Source organism: Pseudophryne corroboree, chromosome 10, assembly GCF_028390025.1.
Source record: "Pseudophryne corroboree isolate aPseCor3 chromosome 10, aPseCor3.hap2, whole genome shotgun sequence".
Taxonomy (NCBI): Eukaryota; Metazoa; Chordata; class Amphibia; order Anura; family Myobatrachidae; genus Pseudophryne; species Pseudophryne corroboree.
This window is the reverse complement of record NC_086453.1, coordinates 117,024,541-117,046,780: the sequence shown is the minus strand read 5'-3', so window position 1 is coordinate 117,046,780 and position 22,240 is coordinate 117,024,541. Positions and strand designations below refer to the sequence as shown.

The 22,240-nt window shown below is 47.8% G+C and overlaps 1 protein-coding gene across 2 annotated transcripts in view; it reads left to right on the top strand.

Moving 5' to 3' along the window:
• LOC134965077 (tetra-peptide repeat homeobox protein 1-like) overlaps positions 1 to 22,240 on the top strand; it is a 38,039-nt gene that overhangs the window by 660 nt on the left and 15,139 nt on the right. Inside the window, exon 1 of one of the 2 annotated variants that reach the window (XM_063941641.1) lies at positions 860 to 1,145. The exons of the other annotated variant lie outside the window; for it this stretch is intronic. Coding sequence (XP_063797711.1) covers positions 1,087 to 1,145 — 59 coding nt within the window. The 5' untranslated portion in view covers positions 860 to 1,086. Of the gene's footprint in view, positions 1 to 859; positions 1,146 to 22,240 lie in introns of those variants that run through there. 2 annotated transcript variants of the gene reach the window in all.

The following is a 22,240-nucleotide window of genomic DNA, read 5'->3' as shown; positions in this document are numbered from 1 at the left end:
GCGGGGGGCACTGAGGGGGCATATATGGCACTGAGGGGCACTGAGGGCATATATGGCACTGGGGGGCACTGAGGGGGCATAGATGGCACTGGGGGGCACTGAGGGGGCATATATGGCACTGGGGAGACACTGAGGGGGCATATATGGCACTGAGGGGGCATATATGGCACTGGTGGGGCACTGAGGGGGCATATATGGCACTGGGGGGGCACTGAGGGGGCATATATGGCACTGGGGGGTACTGAGGGGGCATATATGGCACTGGGGGGCACTGAGGGGGCATATATGGCACTGGGGGGTACTGAGGGGGCATATATGGCACTGGGGGGTACTGAGGGGGCATATATGGCACTGGGGGGGCACAGAGGGGTCATATATGGCACTGAGGGGGCATATATGGCACTGCGGGGGGCACTGAGGGGGCATATATGGCACTGAGGGGGCATATATGGCACTGAGGGCATATATGGCACTGGGGGGCACTGAGGGGGCATAGATGGCACTGGGGGGCACATATGGCACTGGGGAGGCACTGAGGGGGCATATATGGCACTGGTGGGGCACTGAGGGGGCATATATGGCACTGGTGGGGCACTGAGGGGGCATATATGGCACTGGGGGGGCACTGAGGGGGCATATATGGCACTGGGGGGCACTGAGGGGGCATATATGGCACTGGGGAGGCACTGAGGGGGCATATATGGCACTGGGGAGGCACTGAGGGGGCATATATGGCACTGGGGGGGCACTGAGGGGGCATATATGGCACTGTATGTGTACCTGGCACATGGGGGGCTATATTTGGCACTGGGGGCACGTGAGCACCTGGCATTGTGGGGGAATATCTGGCACTGGGGGCATATGTGGCACTGGGGGGAGAGGCTATATTTGGCACTGGGGGCATGTGAGTACCTGGCACCGTGGGGGAATATCTGGCACTGAGGACATATGTGGCACTGGGAGCACAGCCCTAGCAACAAGCACTACCCCCTAGCAATGAGCATGACACCCAGTGCATGAAACCCCTGGCAACGAGCATGACACCGAGTGCATGAAACACCTGGCAACGAGCTTGACACCCTGAGCATGAAAACCCCTGGCACCGTGCATGGAACCAAGAGCATGAAACCCCTGGCAACGAGCAGGTAATTTAAAAGTAATTAGAAGCCTTAATGTAGGACTTAATGTGTAATGGGCATTACGGTGTGTGGCATAATGTATCACGGACATTGCGGTGTGTGTCAGAATGTGTCACAGGCATTACGGTGTGTGGCAAACTATATCACGGGCATTGTGGTATGTGGTATAATGTCTCAGGGGCATTGCAGTGTGGCATAGGGTATAACGGGCATTGCGGTATGTGTCACAGGCATTACGGTGTATGGTATACTAGATCACGGCATTGTGGTATGTGGTATAATGTCTCAGGGTCATTGCAGTGTGTGGCATAATGTATAATGGGCATTGCGGTGTGTGGCATAATGTGTCAGGCATTACGGTGTCTGTATACTATATCACGGGCATTGTGGTATGTGGTATAATGTCTTAGGGTCATTGCAGTGTGGCATAATGTATAACGGGCATTGCGGTGTGTGGCATAATGTATCACGGACATTGCGGTGTGTGGTATACTATATCATGGGCATTGTGGTATGTGGTATAATGTCTCAGGTTCATTGCAGTGTGTGTCATAATGTATCACGGACATTGCGGTGTGTGGTATACTATATCATGGGCATTGTGGTATGTGCTATAATGTATCAGGGGCATTGCAGTGTGTAGCATAATGTATAACGGGCATTGCGATTCCTGTCATAATGTGTCACAGACATTACGGTGTGTGGCATAATGTGTCGGGGGCATTACGGTGTGTGCATATTGTGTCATGTGCATTATTGTGTGTGGCATAATGTCTGAGGGCCTTTGCAGTATGTGGCATAATGTATACTGGGCATTACTATAAGGAGGAAAAATGACAAATAATGGAAGGGGCATGAATCAGGATTATTTTTCTTTCCTGTGGTGGCTAACGTCTGGGCGTGCAGGTTGCAAAACTGGGGTATAAGGTAGTCTATTCCTGCAATGCCACGCCTCTTTATGCGAAGCCGTGCCCATTTAAACAAAACCACGCCCCTTTTTGGCGCCGCGCGCCTTCGGCGCGCACATGTTGATCCCTTTCCTAGTGCCAATTATGGGGGGGGGGGCGCCGAAGAATTTTTTGGCTTGGGGGAGAAAAATTTCTAGTTACGCCACTGGCCCAAGCTGATGCAACAAAGCACTGTTATACATCATTCAGCAGTGGCATCTTTTACCCTATTGTCAGTAGCTGCACTCAGGATGCATGCCCCCTATTAAACAATGTACAGACGCTGCATCCTTATCATGCCTAGGGTGCCAGAGGAGAAGATCACAAATAATGTCAACTCTTCTCAGTTCCCCAGGTGTCCATTAATTGATATTCTTGGGGAATGTTCTGTCTCACTTATGCTGCATTCAGATCGCAAATGCCGTATCCTACCCAGTAAGAGAAACGTGTCCTTACCGGGTGGGATCCGGCATTTGCGCTCCTCTGCTGGCTTTCCGACCCGGCAATATACCAGGTCTGTTGCCATAGCAGCGGGGGGCGCAGCAGCAGCAGGGGCAGGGGGTGGAGGCGGCGCCGGGAGATGAGCTCATCTCCTGCGCCGCCTCTGCCTATGCTGTGAATGGGAGCCGTGTCGCATCGGAATTGCTCCCATTCACACTGCACCTGACCCGGTATTCAACCCGGTAATAACCCTTCTTTTTTACCTGGTTGAATTACCGGGTCAGGCGACCCGCTAATTCTGCAAAGGACCTTTCACATCGCACACTGACCCGTTTTGACACGGCAATATGCCGTGTCGATACCGGGTTTTCTCTAACGTCCTAAGTGGATGCTGGGGACTCCGTCAGGACCATGGGGTTTAGCGGCTCCGCAGGAGACAGGGCACAATAATAAAAGCTTTAGGATCAGGTGGTGTGCACTGGCTCCTCCCCCTATGACCCTCCTCCAAGCCTCAGTTAGATTTTTGTGCCCGGCCGGGAAGGGTGCAATCTAGGTGGCTCTCCTGAGCTGCTTAGAATAAAAGTTTAAGTTAGGTTTTTTATTTTCAGTGAGTCCTGCTGGCAACAGGCCACTGCTACGAGGGACTTAGGGGAGAGAAGTAAACTCACCTGCGTGCAGGATGGATTTGCTTCTTAGGCTACTGGACACCATTAGCTCCAGAGGGAGTCGGAACACAGGTCTCACCCTGGGGTTCGTCCCGGAGCCGTGCCGCCGACCCCCCTTGCAGATGCCGAAGTTGAAGAGGTCCAGAGGTCCAGAAACAGGCGGCAGAAGACTTTCAGTCTTCATAAGGTAGCGCACAGCACTGCAGCTGTGCGCCATTGTTGTCAGCACACTTCATACCAGCGGTCACTGAGGGTGCAGGGCGCTGGGGGGGGCGCCCTGGGCAGCAATGTATTATACCTTTTTTATGGCTAAAATACATCACATATAGCCCTTGAGGCTATATGGATGTATTTAACCCCTGCCAGATCTCACAAACTCCGGGAGAATAGCCCGCCGTTTTAGGGGGCGGGGCCTATTCTCCTCAGCACACGGCGCCATTTTCCTGCTCAGCTCTGCTGTGAGGAAGGCTCCCAGGCTCTCCCCTGCACTGCACTACAGAAACAGGGTTAAAACAGAGAGGGGGGGCACTTATTTGGCGATATGATTACATATGTGAAAATGCTATAAGGGAAAACACTTGTATAAGGGGTTGTCCCTGTATAATTATAGCGTTTTTGGTGTGTGCTGGCAAACTCTCCCTCTGTCTCTCCAAAGGGCTAGTGGGGTCCTGTCCTCTATCAGAGCATTCCCTGTGTGTGTGCTGTGTGTCGGTACGTGTGTGTCGACATGTAGGAGGACGATGTTGGTGAGGAGGCGGAGCAAATTGCCTGTATTGGTGATGTCACTCTCTAGGGAGTCGACACCGGAATGGATGGCTTATTTAGGAATTACGTGATAATGTCAACACGATGCAAGGTCGGTTGACGACATGAGACGGCCGGCAAACAAATTAGTACCTGTCCAGGCGTCTCAGACACCGTCAGGGGCTTGTAAAAACGCCCATTTACCTCAGTTGGTCGACACAGACACAGACACGGACACTGACTTCAGTGTCGACGGTGAAGAAACAAACGTATTTTCCTTTAGGGCCACACGTTACATGTTAAGGGCAATGAAGGAGGTGTTACATATTTCTGATACTACAAGTACCACAAATAAGGGTATTATGTAGGGTGGGAATAATCTACTTGTAGTTTTTCCTGAATCAGATAAATTAAAGTGTGTGATGATACGTGGGTTTCCACCGATAGAAAATTATTGGAGGTATACCCTTTCCCGCCAGAAGTGAGGGCGAGTTGGGAAACACACCTTAGGGTGGATAAGGCGCTCACACGCTTATAAAAACAAGTGGCGTTACCGTCTCCAGATACGGCCGCCCTCAAGGAGCCAGCTGATAGGAAGCTGAAAAATATCCTAAAAAGTATATACACACATACTGGTGTTATACTACGACCAGCAATCGCCTCAGCCTGGATGTGCAGCGCTGGGGGGGCTTGGTCGGATTTCCTGACTGAAAATATTGATACCCTTGACAGGAACAATATTTTATTGACTATAGAGCATTTTAAGGATGCATTTCTATATATGCGAGATGCGCAGAGGGATATTTGCATTCTGGCATCAAGAGTAGATGTGATGTCCATATCTGCCAGACGATGTTTATAGACACGACAGTGGTCAGGTGATGCATATTCCAGACGGCACATGGAAGTATTGCCGTATAAAGGGGCGGTCCATCGGACCTGGTGGCCATGGCAACAGCTGGAAAATCCACTTTTGTTACCCCAAGTCACATCTCAGCAGAAAAGGACACAGTCTTTTCAGTCTCAGTCCTTTCGTACCCATAAAGGCAGGCGGGCAAAAGGCCAGTCATATCTGCCCAGGGTTAGAGGAAAGGGAAGAAGACTGCAGCAGGCAGCCCATTCCCAGGAACAGAAGTCCTCCACAGCTTCTGCCAAATCCGCAGCATGACGCTGGGGCCATACAAGCGGACTCAGGTGCGGTGGGGGGTCATCTCAAGAGTTTCAGCACGCAGTGGGCTCACTCGCAAGTGGACTCCTGGATCCTACACGTAGTATCCCAGGTGTACATTGGAAATTCGAGACGTCTTCCCCTCATAATTTCCTGAAGTCTGCTTTACCAACGTCTCCCTCCGACAGGGAGGCAGTATTGGGAAAAAATTCACAGGCTGTATTCCCAGCAGGTGATAATCAAAGTACCCCTCCTACAACAAGGGAAGGGGTATTATTCCACACTATATTGTGGTACTGAAGCCAAACGGCTCGGTGAGATCTAAAAGATTTGAACAATTACATACAAGGGTTCAAATCAAGATGGAGTCACTCAGAGCAGTGATAGCGAACCAGGACGATATGGTGTCACTGGATATCAGGGACGCTTACCTACATGTCCAAATTTTGCCCTTCTCACCAAGGGTATCTCAGGTTTGTGGTACAGAACTGTCACTATCAGTTCAGACGCTGCCGTTTGGATTGTCCACGGCACCCCGGGTCTTTACCATGGTAATGGCCGAAATGATGATTCTTCCTAAAAGAAATATGGACGCTTTCCTGATAAGGGCAAGGTCCAGAGAACAGTTGGCGGTCGGAGTAGCACTATCTCAAGTAGTTCTACGACAGCACGAGTGGATTCTAAATATTCCAAAATCGCAGCTTTTTCCGACGACACGTCTAATGTTCCTAGGAATGATTCTGGACACAGTCCAGAAAAGGATGTTTTCTCCCGGAGAAGAAGGCCAGGGAGTTATCCGAGCTAGTCAGGAACCTCCTAAAACCAGGAAAAGTATCAGTGCATCATTGCACAAGGGTCCTGTGAAAAATGGTGGTTTCTTACAAAGCGATCCCATTCGGTAGATTTCACGCAAGAACCTTTCAGTGGAATCTGCTGGGAAAATGGTCCGGATCGCATCTTCAGATGCATCAGCGGATAACCCTGTCTCCAAGGACAAGGGTGTTTTCTTCTGCGGTGGCTGCAGAGTGCTCATCTATGAAAGGGCCGCAGATTCGACATTCAGGACTGGGTCCTGGTGACCACGGATGCCAGCCTGAGTGGCTGGGGAGCAGTCACACAAGGAAAAAATTTCCAGGGAGTGTGATCAAGTCTGGAGACTTCTCTCCACATAAATATACTGGAGCTAAGGGCAATTTACAAGGCTCTAAGCTTAGCAAGACCTCTGCTTCAAGGTCAGCCGGTATTGATCCAGTGGGACAACATCACGGCAGTCGCCCACGTAAACAGACAGGGCGGCACATGAAGCAGGAGGGAAATGGCAGAAACTGCAAGGATTCTTCGCTGGGCGAAAAATCATGTGATAACACTCTCAGCAGTGTTAATTCCGGGAGTGGAAAACTGGGAAGCAGACTTCCTCAGCAGCCATAACCTCCACCCGGGAGAGTGGGGACTTCAGCGGGAAGTCTTCCACATGATTGTAAACCGTTGGGAAAAACCAAAGGTGGACATGATGGCGTCCCGCCTGAACAAAAACTAGACAGATATTGCGCCAGGTCAAGGGACCCTCAGGCAATAGCGGTGGACGCTCTGGTAACACTGTGGGTGTACCAGTCAGGGTATGTGTTCCCTCCTATGCATCTCATACCAAAAGTACTGAGAATCATAAGAAGGAGATGAGTAAGAACGATACTCGTGGTTCCGGATGGGTCAAGAAGGACTTGGTACCCGGAACTTCAAGAGATGCTCACGGAAGAACCGTGGCCTCTACCTTTAAGAGAGGACCTGCTCCAGCAGAGGCCTTGTCTGTTCCAAGACTTACCGCGGCTGCGTTTGACGGCATGGCAGTTGAACGCCGGATCCTGAAAGGGCATTCCAGATGAAGTCATCCCTACCCTGGTCGAAGCCAGGAAGGATGTAACCGCAAAACATTTTCACCGCATTTGGCGAAAATATGTTGCGTGGTGTGAGGCCAAGAAGGTCCCTACAGAGGAATTCCAACTGGGTCGTTTCCTACATTTCCTGAAAACAGGACAGTCTATGGGCCTAAAATTAGGGTCCATTAAGGTTCAAATTTCGACCCTGTCGAATTTCTTCCAAAAAGAACTGGCTTCAGTGCCTGAAGTTCAGACGTTTGTAAAAGGGGTACTGCATATACAGCCTCCTTTTGTGCCCCCAGTGGCACCTTGGGATCTCAATGTTGTTTTGAGTTTCCTAAAGTCACATTGGTTTGATCCACTCACCACTGTGGAATTAAAATATTTCACATGGAAGGTGAAGATTCTATTAGCCCTGGCTTCAGCCAGGCGTGTGTCAGAATGGGCGGCTTTATCATATAAAAGCCCTTACTTAATTATTTCATTCTGACAGGGCAGAATTGAGGACTCGTCCTCAATTTCTCCTTAAGGTGTTTTCTGTTTTTCACATGAACCAACCTATTGTGGTACCTGCGGCTACTAGGGACTTGGAGGACTCCAAGTTACTTGACGTTGTCAGGGCCCTGAAAATATATGTTTCCAGGACGACTGGAGTCAGAAAATCTGACTCGCTGTTTAGCCTGTATGCACCCAACAAGATGGGTGTTCCTGCTTCTAAACAGACGATTGCTCGCTGGATTTGTAGTACAATTCAGCTTGCACATTCTGTGGCAGGCTTGCCACAGCCAAAATCAGTAAAAGCCCATTCCACAAGGAAGTGGGCTCATCTTGGGCGGCTGCCCGAGGGGTCTCGGCTTTACAACTTTGCCGAGCTGCTACTTGGTCAGGGGCACACCCTGACTGAGGAGGACCTGGAGTTCTCTCATTCGGTGCTGCAGAGTCATCCGCACTCTCCCGCCCGTTTGGGAGCTTTGGTATAATCCCCATGGTCCTGACGGAGTCCCCAGCATCCACTTAGGACGTTAGAGAAAATAAGAATTTACTTACCGATAATTCTATTTCTCGTAGTCCGTAGTGGATGCTGGGCGCCCATCCCAAGTGCGGATTGTCTGCAATACTTGTACATAGTTATTGTTACAAAAATCGGGTTATTCTTGTTGTGAGCCATCTTTTCAGAGGCTCCTTCGTTGTTATCATACTGTTAACTGGGTTCAGATCACAGGTTGTACGGTGTGATTGGTGTGGCTGGTATGAGTCTTACCCGGGATTCAATATCCTTCCTTATTATGCACGCTCGTCCGGGCACAGTATCCTAACTGAGGCTTGGAGGAGGGTCATAGGGGGAGGAGCCAGTGCACACCACCTGATCCTAAAGCTTTTATTATTGTGCCCTGTCTCCTGCGGAGCCGCTACACCCCATGGTCCTGACGGAGTCCCCAGCATCCACTACAGACTACGAGAAATAGAATTATCGGTAAGTAAATTCTTATTTTTAGTGCGATGTGAAAGGGGTATAAGCCAATGACCTTGGGCCTAATTCAGACCTGATCGCTCCTCTGCGAATTTGCAGAGGTTTGTGATTAGACATTCACCGCCCAGACAGAGTGCAAATCCGCCCCGTGTAAGTCTGCATACACCGTGCAACAAGCATTGCAAACGCCGGTCAGCTGCAAATCCATATGCAACTCACTCACCATCAAATGTTTTTTCCAGTCTGTGCGTAGCCCAAAACTTACTTTTACAGTGCGAGAGAAACCGGCTGATCAGGCCGGAGCTGACGTCACACACCCACCCTGAAAACGCTTGGGAACGCCTTCGTTTTTCCAGACACTCCCAGAAAACGGACAGTTACCACCCCCAAAAGTCTGCTTCCTGTCAATCAACTTGTGAACCACTAGCGATCAAAATTTTTTTTTCGCAGTTTGGCCTCTCACATGCGCATTATGATCCGTACAAAAAGTTGTTTGATAATTGGCCGCCTTGCAAATTCGCACAACAGCGATCAGGTCTGAATTAGGCCCATTGAACCATAAAAAAAAAGTATAGTCTGGTTTTGGCTTTTGTACTAATTCGTCGCTGGGCTTTGGTTTACCAAAAACTGGATCACTGGTTTTGGTTTTGGATCTGTATTTTTCAAAAATTTATTAAAAAAACTAAAATTGAAGAAGTTGGGTCCGTTTTTGTTCCTACGGTATTTTAACCTCAAAAACATTCATTTCTAGTCATTTCCAGTCAGTGTTAACCACCTCACAGCTCACAATATTTATTTCATTCAGTTGAGGTCGAAGGCTGCAATGAGCTGGCTGGTTACTAAGCGACAGAGCAGTGGCACAAACACATGGCAGTTTATAGCATATCTATAAAACATTGCCACACAGCAGTGGCAGAAATGAAAACTTGTGCAAGATGGAATTGTCCTTGGCCCATCCCACCTACCCTTATGTTGGATATTAAAAAGTACATGCACAGTTTAACAAATCAAACACTTCAGCAACAGGGACTGACACTTTTGTGCTGAAGTGCTTGGTTAGTTTGAGCCACCACAAAACAAGCTACTAATGGGTTTAAGGCAGCAAAACTAACAGCTCTAAAGTGCCAAGATGCCAACTCAGCCCACACTGCCAGGATTCAAAGGGCTTTTATATGTACAGTATGTGAACACACTGGGGTACAACACACAGAACAGTACAAACAATAGAACAATATATATATATTTTTTTATTCGTAGCTCAACTTAAACAGTGGGAATTCAAAGGGCTTTTCTATATATGTGAACAAAGTTGCACTGTGGTACAGCGCATAGAACAGTACAAACAATAGAACAATATATTTAGTATTTTTTCAAATTGCAGCTCAACTCACAAAGTAGGGATTCAAAGAGCTTTTATGTTTACATGAATAAACACACTGGGGTACAGAATACGCAGGTTGTAAAAACTTTTTTTATTTTTTATCAACTTTTTTTTTATTTTTCACAACTGACACTGCCGGGCGTCACTCTGCTTATATGTAAACGCAATGGGCTATGGTCTGTGGAGTCAGTGCAGCACCACTGTGATAAAAATAATTAAACTAAGGTGACTGGACACAGCACAGACACTTTATGGACACAGCACAACCACTTGATGGATACAGTGACAGCACAGTTTATGGATGGACACAATGACAGCACACCTTGTGGATAGACAGTGACAGCACAACTTATGGATGGACACAGTGACAGTACAGTTTCTGGATGGATACAGGGATAGCACAGCTTGTGGATAAACACAGAGACAACACAGCTTATGGATGGACACAGTGACAGCCAGCTTGTGGATGGACACAGTGACGGCACATCTTGTGGAGGGACACAGTGACTGCACAGCTTGTGGATGGACAAGGTGACAGCACAGCTTGTAGATGGATACAGTGACAGCACAGTTTGTGAATGGACACAGCTCTTAGACACAGCAGAGCACAGCACAGCACACAGCAGCATGGCTAGAGTGAAATTGCGCACCACTGTGGGGTCATTAAATAGGAACCAAAACCTGCAAGAATCCGACAGGATGATGACGTTTTGTCTCAATTTGGTATCTGAACCTGGTGGTAAAACCCGAGTCAGGGCTCAGATTTACTCAGTTGCCGGAAGTTGGGACGGGCTCGAATTTCCTAAAATCCAAACTGCTCAACACTTGTATAAAATCTGTGTAATTCTTAGACAAAGACATCCTCATGTTTTTGTGAGTCAGGTGTAAATCTGGCTCTGGTGCTAGCCAGTGCCTCCTCAGCTATTTAGCTCACCGCATGTCTCTGCTGTCCAGAAGGTAAGACTTTGACGGAGTTAACTAGCTTAACAATTTAGTGTAATATTTTGGAACCAACATTCTCTGAATTTAAATAAAATATAGTTTGGGGTATAATTAGGTGAATGTAAAGATATATATATATATGTATATATATATATATATAAAACCACATAAAACCCAGCACTCCACCTATATAATGTAACGAGTCTTGGTGCCCTCACAATGAATGGATAGAGAACAACAATGGTGCGGCACTCAAAGACATTTTTCTTTAAAATAAAACTCACGAACACAGAGGTCGGATGATTCAACATTTCAATGCCCACAGGATTTTTGTCAGTTCTGCCTTGCCGGTGATACTCCCTAGTTCCTGAACCTAGCAAGCCTTTCACATGTTCACTGTATCCTCTACAGTTCCCAGTCTGTCTATTCCTGAGTACTGGTTCCCTGTGTCTGTGTACCTGCATTACTGTATCATGCCTCAGTCCCCTGTGTGTTGTCACTGCCACTCCTGAACCCATTCCCTGTTGGATCTTGCCCTGTACCTGCCATCCTGTGTCCACACCTCGTCCATGTCATTATCTTGCCATGGCCCTCCAGTTACTCTCATGACTGATCCTGATCCAATTTCAGGCTCCTGCCAAGTCTCTGTGATTATATCTTGCTAGCTCTGGTTCCACTCCAGCCATGCCTGTAGTCACAAGTCTGCAGCAAACTACAGTATCACCGAAACATCTAAACCTGTATTCCAGCCAAAGTCTAGCCACTGAGTTTGCATTATGTCTGTTATTATAGACTGCAGCCTAGTCACACTATCGATTCAGCTAGTCTCTCTGCAACAAGGTTCATGCTGCCAGTACTCTACTTTTAATCAGCACAAACCCAGTACCTGTTTGTTTCCCAGCAGCTAACCATTGCTTGGCTGTGTTCACCTGTAACAAACATCTACTCCCTTCAGTTATCATTTCCTGTAACCAGTGCATATCCAGTCCTGCAATCTTCAGTTACCATATCTTGTCAAGCCTGTCTGCAGTTATCATTCCTGTATCCAGTCTGCCTGCAATTAACCCTTGCCTTGCACTCAGCTATACTCATGTTTATTACCTTATGGTCTCCAGCCTATTGTGTGAGCCCCTACTGCTAGAGGTTTAAGTCCAGGCTGCATCTCAAGTACTGGTGAGTGCATTACAGATCTAAAGGAACAAGAGCGGCTGTTATTGGCAGAAGACTCTCTCACTGGCTCAAGGGGTCTCACAGGAGCTGGAGTTCCCTAACAGTCATACCACACAAATATAAATAAAATGGCTCATATAATAACAGCACTGTAGATACTCCAGATGCCTTAGCATCTGGGAAGATCTGTTGTGAAAATCAATACACTGCACATAGTATTATTTTGGCTATTGTTACAAAAAATAACGAAGTAGTGCAATATAAAAGAACCTGTTGGCAACAAGTAAAGCTTATAAAAAGCAATGGAGTGATAAATGTTCATTAAGACCTCAATGGGAAACTGTTTGCTCACCCCTTTAATTCTGGAAAGGGGCGGAACTCCCGGAGGCAACGGAGTCAGTTGCCGCCGGGCTCCAGCCCTGAAGGGGGCACCTGGCTCATGCACTGACCATGCCCTTCCTGTTTTACAAGAAGCGTTGAGCCACCCAGCCGAGGTAGAGCGCCCATTAGCATCAGCGCGGTGCTCCCCCTCTGTGACCTTGTACTGAGTCAGCAGCATTGTGGTGGTCACGGCCATCATGTGCAGGGCCGCTCCTTCCATTGGATACTATTGGCCTGTGTGTGTGAGACACACTGCACTACGCTCGTCTGTCTCTAATATATTGCTCCATCAGCTCTCTCCTCTGACTGAATGGATGCTATCGACGCAGATGTCCAGCTTGGGGATGCGGCGGTAGCCACGCTGATAGCAGCCATCCAGTCAGAGGAGAGAGCTGATGGAGCAATGTATTGGAGACAGACGAGCGTAGTGCGGAGCAGTGTCTCACACACACATAAGGCTGACAGAAGCTGAGAGCTGCGTCACCATGTACAGAGCCCTGGCCGGCAGCTGCAGCACCCGGAGCAATGCGTTGGGGAGATGCACTCTCAGGCAAGGTGATAGCCATGCAGGGTCACGGAAGCGGAGGCCGAAGATAAAAAAGAGGAAGGCTCTAAAAAGTAGTGAGTAGTTGTCATTAGGTTACCTATTGTTCAACTTTAATTCATACCATATTGGATGTCTTTTTTCATTCATGTGAACTGTGGGGCCAGTGTGGAGTGGGCAGGCAGGCTGTCTACAGGACAGTGCTCCAATCCCCCCATACCAATGCTCCCTCTACCCCCCCCACCCCACCCAATTCACTGCCCCTCCCCCACTCATCCCAGTGCTCTCCTCTTTTCCAGCACAGTGTCCACCACCATATTATTGACACCCCAATGTCCAAGTGTCTCCCACCCTGCCAGCTCTGTGTCTTTCCTCTTCCCTCCCCAACCATCCCACTTCCCCCATATCATTGCCCCCTCACCTAACACCACAGAGATAGTCCAGTCACAGTGACACCCCACATGCAGCCTAATGCCTAATGCCCGCCCTTCTCCAGTTTAGTTTTCTCCCTCCCGCACCCATCTCACTAACACCCTTCTTAAACAGGACAGGAACCCCCCTCCCCCTCGCCATTGGAGGATGTTGTCATGGTCACGTAAGATGACCACCCACTACTGCCTGTGGGACATAGCAGTCGCCGCTAATAGCACCGCCACCCACCACCACTGAAGGCTAGGTAGGGGCCCCAATGCATTGCCTTGCCCAGAGTCCTACACTGCTGTTGAGACAGCCCTGGTCATGTGACATCCGACCGTGACCCTAGCAGTTGGCTGTACTGAGGAGCTGGCCTGGACTGGAGACAGCGCACAAAGTGGAGGGTGGTGACTGATGCGCCATCACTGTCTGTGGCGATAGGTGTCAGGAGAGAAGCAGTGGGCACTGGCACAAAAAATTAAACTATTATAGCGGCTTTGGGATTAAGTTTATCGCGGATTATGCTTCAGGTGGCTAATCCCTGATAAGTGCCGGCATCAGGGAGAGGAGCGCCGCATCGAGGCTAATAGGATAGCCCCCGGCGATACAATTACCCACAGCCACTGGCCGTGGGTAATTGGATATCCCCCACTGTTTTATTATTTTCACTGTGGTGGCCTATTTGCTGTATTATTTTTCTATCTGTGCCAACGTGTTTTATTATGTTCGCTGGGGTGGCCTATGTGCATTATAATGTTCGCTGTGGTGGCCTATGTGCTTTATAATGTTCGCTGTGGTGGCCTATGTGCTTTATAATGTTCGCTGTGGTGGCCTATGTGCTTTATAATGTTCGCTGTGGTGGCCTATGTGCTTTATAATGTTCACTGTGGTGGCCTATGTGCTTTATAATGTTCACTGTGGTGGCCTATGTGCTTTATAATGTTCGCTGTGGTGGCCTATGTGCTTTATAATGTTCACTGTGGTGGCCTATGTGCTGTATTATTTTTCTATCTGTGCCAACGTGTTTTATTATGTTCGCTGTGGTGGCCTATGTGCATTATAATGTTCGCTGTGGTGGCCTATGTGCATTATAATGTTCGCTGTGGTGGCCTATGTGCTTTATAATGTTCGCTGTGGTGGCCTATGTGCTTTATAATGTTCGCTGTGGTGGCCTATGTGCTTTATAATGTTCGCTGTGGTGGCCTATGTGCTTTATAATGTTCGCTGTGGTGGCCTATGTGCTTTATAATGTTCACTGTGGTGGCCTATGTGCTGTATTATTTTTCTATCTGTGCCAACGTGTTTTATTATGTTCGCTGTGGTGGCCTATGTGCAGTATTATTTTTCTATCTGTGCCAAGGTGTGTGTGTGTGTGTGTGTGTGTGTGTGTGTGTGTGTGTGTGTGTGTGTGTGTGTGTGTGTGTGTGTGTTTTTTAACTACAATGGGAAGAGTGATGCAGTGGCAAGTATAGAGAAGTTCAGTTAAAATACAAATAATTTTTTTCGGGTCATGGGGTGGGGCGTGGGAGAGGGGGCACAACATTTATCTTGCCTCCGAGCACCTGGGTTGAAGTTACGCCACTGATTCTGGACACATATTAATTACACAGGTTCTGTGGCAATTAAAACCAGGTGAAATGGAGTCTTGAAGTCAGCCAGCCACAGAACCTGTGTAATTAATATATGTCCAGAATTAAAGGGATGAGGTGGTAACCCTACTTGTCATAGTCACCACCTTGTATCGATGGTGCCACATGGTCAATAATTTTGTATTGCCAAAATATAACAAAAAACCATGAAATGACTTACCACTGGTTGGTCACTGTCTATGGGGCATTGTTAGCAAACAAAAAAATTAATAAATTGGGCAAAACCACGCTGCACTGCAGGTGGGGCAGATATAACATGGGCAAAGAGAGTTAGATTTGGTTGGGTTATAGTGTTTCTGTGCATGGTAAATACTGGCTGCTTAATTTCTACTGTAATTTAGATTTCAGTTTGAACACACCCCACCCAAATCTAAATCCCTGTGCTAAACAAACCTGCACAAGGGCTTATATACAGAGTAACTGTATGGAAGGTAGTTAAGAAATATCATGCTGTGAATCAACATACTATTGTGTAAAAAATTATGCCCACAGCCCTGCATATTCTGTCTTTCTATGGAGTACGTCAGTACTGTTTCTTGTGGGACTGCATTCCAGAGTTTCTCTGCTCTTACCGTAAACAACCCTATTCTCAGGTGAAGGCTAAATATCTTTTCTTCTACCATAAAAATGAACAGAGCACAGGCATAACTCCGGGATCAAATATATGCGCACAAATTTATAGAAGTAAAGTAAAATATGTTGGACTTCAATCTAAATCAGATGAATCTTCCATTGCTTTTCTGTTTCCTCGCTTGGTTACTACTTAATGCTGATGTAAGTACCCTACTATCTTTAAATAGAAGGCCTTACCACCCGCTGTTTTTCTGTCCCTAATCATTCATCAGTACCTGAAGTAGGCATTCCATTTTGATCTGTGTGCAAATGAGCATACAGTAGGAGGCAGCCGCCACCCAGAAATTCCCAGATTACGGACAGAATGGTATGACAATCGATGGATCGTATGCTCTTTCAGTTTCCGATTGTGGTCATATGCAGGGTACAGCACATGCGCCGTCTGCCATTTTTTTTTTTTGCTGCATGTGTAGTGTGCACATATTTGTCTACAGTTGCATTTGTGTAGGACTCAGTATCAGCCTTGTGGTATATTATTATTATTATTATTATTATTATTACTACTGTTATTATGATGGGATAAATGCAGTGTGAACAGTACAAATTGCTCCCTGTCAGCCCCCCCCCCATTTCAAAGATGTAACATACTGAGAAACACTTCCATGCACCAAAGCCAGGTAGGTGCCAACAAAGTGGGCATGGCCTCACTACAAGGAACGTGACCTCACATTAAATACTACCTTACACCACCACTCCCCTTTACCTCCCCTGAATGGTCCTTTCCTGTCAATCAAGCCGCATTTAACTTCTCACTATACATTGGGGAGGAGTCCCTCCTGTCCTGTTGCTCCAGATCTACATTTTGTGACAGTATTGACCAACAAGGTTACAATTACATAGGTTACATCTTCCCTCTCACAAGGCCACCTTCAACCATTTTAAAGCTGCTGCACCCTCCGCCCTCACCTACCTGCTTGTGTTTTTCCTGGAAAGGTAGTGCTAGCCAGGGCATCTCCTTTAGGGAAGAACGGCCATTTCTTTTGGTCGGGGAAAGTAGAAATTAAGATAATCTCCAGGCGGTCCCAGTTCTTGCAATAGAAGTTGCGCTGAGGCTGGGTAATAACTGCAGACATGGGGCGCTTATCCCTCAGCTGAACATCAGCCAAAGCAGTGACACCCAGGAGCAAAGAGACTGCACATCCACCTCCTCCCGCTCTGCAGTCACCAGCTTCTACTTCATCAGCTCCAGCAACAGCAGCCTGAAGCAGGGACAGCAACAGAAATCTTGGGGCCTGGTACAATTATGGTTTTGGTGACCCATCCCTCCCTGGTACTGTAGGCAAAGGCCCGTCAACCAATGCCTGTCTCTCTCCAGCCTCATCCTCATCTCTCCATCCTCACTCCTCACCTCTATCACTCCAGCATCATCCTTGCCTGTGTCTCTACAGCACCATCCCTCTGTCTACAGTCTTAAGGGGGTTAAACACTAGTGATGAGCACCGGAAATTTTTCGGGTTTTGGTTTTGGGTTCGGTTCCGCGGGCGTGTTTTGGGTTCGAACGCGTTTTGGCAAAACCTCACCGAATTTTTTTTGTCGGATTCGGGTGTGTTTTGGATTCGGGTGTTTTTTTCAAAAAACCCTAAAAAACAGCTTAAATCATAGAATTTGGGGGTCATTTTGATCCCAAAGTATTATTAACCTCAATAACCATAATTTCCACTCATTTTCAGTCTATTCTAAACACCTCACACCTCACAATATTATTTTTAGTCCTAAAATTTGCACCGAGGTCGCTGGATGACTAAGCTCAGCGACCCAAGTGGCCGACACAAACACCTGGCCCATCTAGGAGTGGCACTGCAGTGTCACGCAGGATGGCCCTTCAAAAAACTACTCCCCAAACAGCACATGACGCAAAGAAGAAAAAAAAGAGGCGCAATGAGGTAGCTGTGTGACTAAGATAAGCGACCCTAGTGGCTGACACAAACACCTGGCCCATCTAGGAGTGGCACTGCAGTGTCACGCAGGATGGCCCTTCCAAAAAACACCCCCCAAACAGCACATGACGCAAAGAAAAAAAGAGGCGCAATGAGGTAGCTGTGTGACTAAGATAAGCGACCCAAGTGGCCGACACAAACACCTGGCCCATCTAGGAGTGGCACTGCAGTGTCACGCAGGATGGCCCTTCCAAAAAACACCCCCCAAACAGCACATGACGCAAAGAAAAAAAGAGGCGCAATGAGGTAGCTGTGTGACTAACATAAGCGACCCAAGTAGCCGACACAAACACCTGGCCCATCTAGGAGTGGCACTGCAGTGTCACGCAGGATGGCCCTTCCAAAAAACACCCCCCAAACAGCACATGACGCAAAGAAAAAAAGAGGCGCAATGAGGTAGCTGTGTGACTAAGATAAGCGACCCAAGTGGCCGACACAAACACCTGGCCCATCTAGGAGTGGCACTGCAGTGTCACGCAGGATGGCCCTTCCAAAAACTACTCCCCAAACAGCACATGACGCAAAGAAAAATGAAAGAAAAAAGAGGTGCAAGATGGAATATCCTTGGGCCCTCCCACCCACCCTTATGTTGTATAAACAGGACATGCACACTTTAACCAACCCATCATTTCAGTGACAGGGTCTGCCACACGACTGTGACTGAAATGACGGGTTGGTTTGGACCCCCACCAAAAAAGAAGCAATTAATCTCTCCTTGCACAAACTGGCTCTACAGAGGCAAGATGTCCACCTCATCATCATCCTCCGATATATCACCGTGTACATCCCCCTCCTCACAGATTATCAATTCGTCCCCACTGGAATCCACCATCTCAGCTCCCTGTGTACTTTGTGGAGGCAATTGCTGCTGGTCAATGTCTCCACGGAGGAATTGATTATAATTCATTTTAATGAACATCATCTTCTCCACATTTTCTGGATGTAACCTCGTACGCCGATTGCTGACAAGGTGAGCGGCGGCACTAAACACTCTTTCGGAGTACACACTTGTGGGAGGGCAACTTAGGTAGAATAAAGCCAGTTTGTGCAAGGGCCTCCAAATTGCCTCTTTTTCCTGCCAGTATAAGTACGGACTGTCTGACGTGCCTACTTGGATGCGGTCACTCATATAATCCTCCACCATTCTTTCAATGGGGAGAGAATCATATGCAGTGACAGTAGACGACATGTCCGTAATCGTTGGCAGGTCCTTCAGTCCGGACCAGATGTCAGCATCAGCAGTCGCTCCAGACTGCCCTGCATCACCGCCAGCGGGTGGGCTCGGAATTCTGAGCCTTTTCCTCGCACCCCCAGTTGCGGGAGAATGTGAAGGAGGAGATGTTGACAGGTCGCGTTCCGCTTGACTTGACAATTTTGTCACCAGCAGTTCTTTGAACCCCAGCAGACTTGTGTCTGCCGGAAAGAGAGATCCAAGGTAGGTTTTAAATCTAGGATCGAGCACGGTGGACAAAATGTAGTGCTCTGATTTCAACAGATTGACCACCCGTGAATCTTTGTTAAGCGAATTAAGGGCTCCATCCACAAGTCCCACATGCCTAGCGAAATCGCTCTGTGTTAGCTCCTCCTTCAATGTCTCCAGCTTCTTCTGCAAAAGCCTGATGAGGGGAATGACCTGACTCAGGCTGGCAGTGTCTGAACTGACTTCACGTGTGGCAAGTTCAAAAGGTTGCAGAACCTTGCACAACGTTGAAATCATTCTCCACTGCGCTTGAGACAGGTGCATTCCACCTCCTATATCGTGCTCAGTTGTATAGGCTTGAATGGCCTTTTGCTGCTCCTCCAACCTCTGAAGCATATAGAGGGTTGAATTCCACCTCGTTACCACTTCTTGCTTCAGATGATGGCAGGGCAGGTTCAGGCGTTTTTGGTGGTGCTCCAGTCTTCTGTACGTGGTGCCTGTACGCCGAAAGTGTCCCGCAATTCCTCTGGCCACCGACAGCATCTCTTGCACGCCCCTCTCGTTTTTTAAATAATTCTGCACCACCAAATTCAAGGTATGTGCAAAACATGGGACGTGCTGGAATTTGCCCATATTTAATGCACACACAATATTGCTGGCGTTGTCCGATGCCACAAATCCACAGGAGAGTCCAATTGGGGTAAGCCATTCTGCGATGATCTTCCTCAGTTGCCGTAAGAGGTTTTTAGCTGTGTGCGTATTCTGGAAAGCGGTGATACAAAGCGTAGCCTGCCTAGGAAAGAGTTGGCGTTTGCGAGATGCTGCTACTGGTGCCGCCGCTGCTGTTCTTGCGGCGGGAGTCCATACATCTACCCAGTGGGCTGTCACAGTCATATAGTCCTGAGCCTGCCCTGCTCCACTTGTCCACATGTCCGTGGTTAAGTGGACATTGGGTACAACTGCATTTTTTAGGACACTGGTGAGTCTTTTTCTGAGGTCTGTGTACATTTTCGGTATCGCCTGCCTAGAGAAATTGAACCTAGATGGTATTTGGTACCGGGGACACAGTACCTCCAACAAGTCTCTAGTTGGCTCTGCAGTAATGATGGATACCGGAACCACGATTCTCACCGCCCAGGATGCCAAGGCCTCAGTTATCCGCTTTGCAGCAGGATGACTGCTGTGATATTTCATCTTCCTCGCAAAGGACTGTTGGACAGTCAATTGCTTGGTGGAAGTAGTAAAAGTGGTCTTACGAGTACGACTTCCCCTCTGGGATGACCATCGACTCCCAGCAGCAACAACAGCAGCGCCAGCAGCAGTAGGCGTTACACGCAAGGATGCATCGGAGGAATCCCAGGCAGGAGAGGACTCGTCAGAATTGCCAGTGACATGGCCTGCAGGACTATTGGCATTCCTGGGGAAGGAGGAAATTGACACTGAGGGAGTTAGTGGGGTGGTTTGCGTGAGCTTGGTTACAAGAGGAAGGGATTTACTGGTCAGTGGACTGCTTCCGCTGTCGCCCAAAGTTTTTGAACTTGTCACTGACTTATTATGAATGCGCTGCAGGTGACGTATAAGGGAGGATGTTCCGAGGTGGTTAACGTCCTTACCCCTACTTATTACAGCTTGACAAAGGCAACACACGGCTTGACAAATGTTGTCCGCATTTCTGTTGAAATACTTCCACACCGAAGAGCTGATTTTTTTGGTATTTTCACCAGGCATGTCAATGGCCCTATTCCTCCCACGGACAACAGGTGTCTCCCCGGGTGCCTGACTTAAACAAACCACCTCACCATCAGAATCCTCCTGGTCAATTTCCTCCCCAGCGCCACCAACACCCATATCCTCCTCATCCTGGTGTACTTCAACACTGACATCTTCAATCTGACTATCAGGAACTGGACTGCGGATGCTCCTTCCAGCACTTGCAGGGGGCGTGCAAATGGTGGAAGGCGCATGCTCTTCACGTCCAGTGTTGGGAAGGTCAGGCATCGCAAACGACACAATTGGACTCTCCTTGTGGATTTGTGATTTCGAAAAACGCACAGTTCTTTGCTGTGCTTTTGCCAGCTTGAGTCTTTTCATTTTTCTAGCGAGAGGCTGAGTGCTTCCATCCTCATGTGAAGCTGAACCACTAGCCATGAACATAGGCCAGGGCCTCAGCCGTTCCTTGCCACTCCGTGTGGTAAATGGCATATTGGCAAGTTTACGCTTCTCCTCCGACAATTTTATTTTAGATTTTTGAGTCCTTTTTTTACTGATATTTGGTGTTTTGGATTTTACATGCTCTGTACTATGACATTGGGCATCGGCCTTGGCAGACGACTTTGATGGCATTTCATCGTCTCGGCCATGACTAGTGGCAGCAGCTTCAGCACGAGGTGGTAGTCGATCTTGATCTTTCCCTATTTTTGGAACCTCAACATTTTTGTTCTCCATATTTTAATAGGCACAACTAAAAGGCACCTCAGGTAAACAATGGAGATGGATGGATACTAGTATACTTATGGATGGACGAGCGACTGCCGACACAGAGGTAGCTACAGCCGTGGACTACCGTACTGCGTCTGCTGCTAATATAGACTGGATGATAATGATATAAAAAATATATATATATCACTACTGCAGCCGGACAGGTATATATTATATAATGACGGACCTGCTGGACACTGGCAGCACTGCAGACTCCTAAAGTAAGCTACTAGTATCAAGAAGATAGAAGAAAAAAAACACCACAGGTAGGTGGTATACAATTATGGATGGATGAGCGACTGCCGACACAGAGGTAGCTACAGCCGTGGACTACCGTACTGCGTCTGCTGCTAATATAGACTGGATGATAATGATATAAAAAATATATATATATCACTACTGCAGCCGGACAGGTATATATTATATAATGACGGACCTGCTGGACACTGTCAGCACTGCAGACTCCTAAAGTAAGCTACTAGTATCAAGAAGATAGAAAAAAAAAAAACACCACAGGTAGGTGGTATACAATTATGGATGGACGAGCGACTGCCGACACAGAGGTAGCTACAGCCATGGACTACCATACTGTGTCTGCTGCTAATATAGACTGGATGATAATGATATAAAAAATATATATATATCACTACTGCAGCCGGACAGGTATATATTATATAATGACGGACCTGCTGGACACTGGCAGCACTGCAGACTCCTAAAGTAAGCTACTAGTATCAAGAAGATAGAAGAAAAAAAACACCACAGGTAGGTGGTATACAATTATGGATGGATGAGCGACTGCCGACACAGAGGTAGCTACTGCCGTGGACTACCGTACTGCG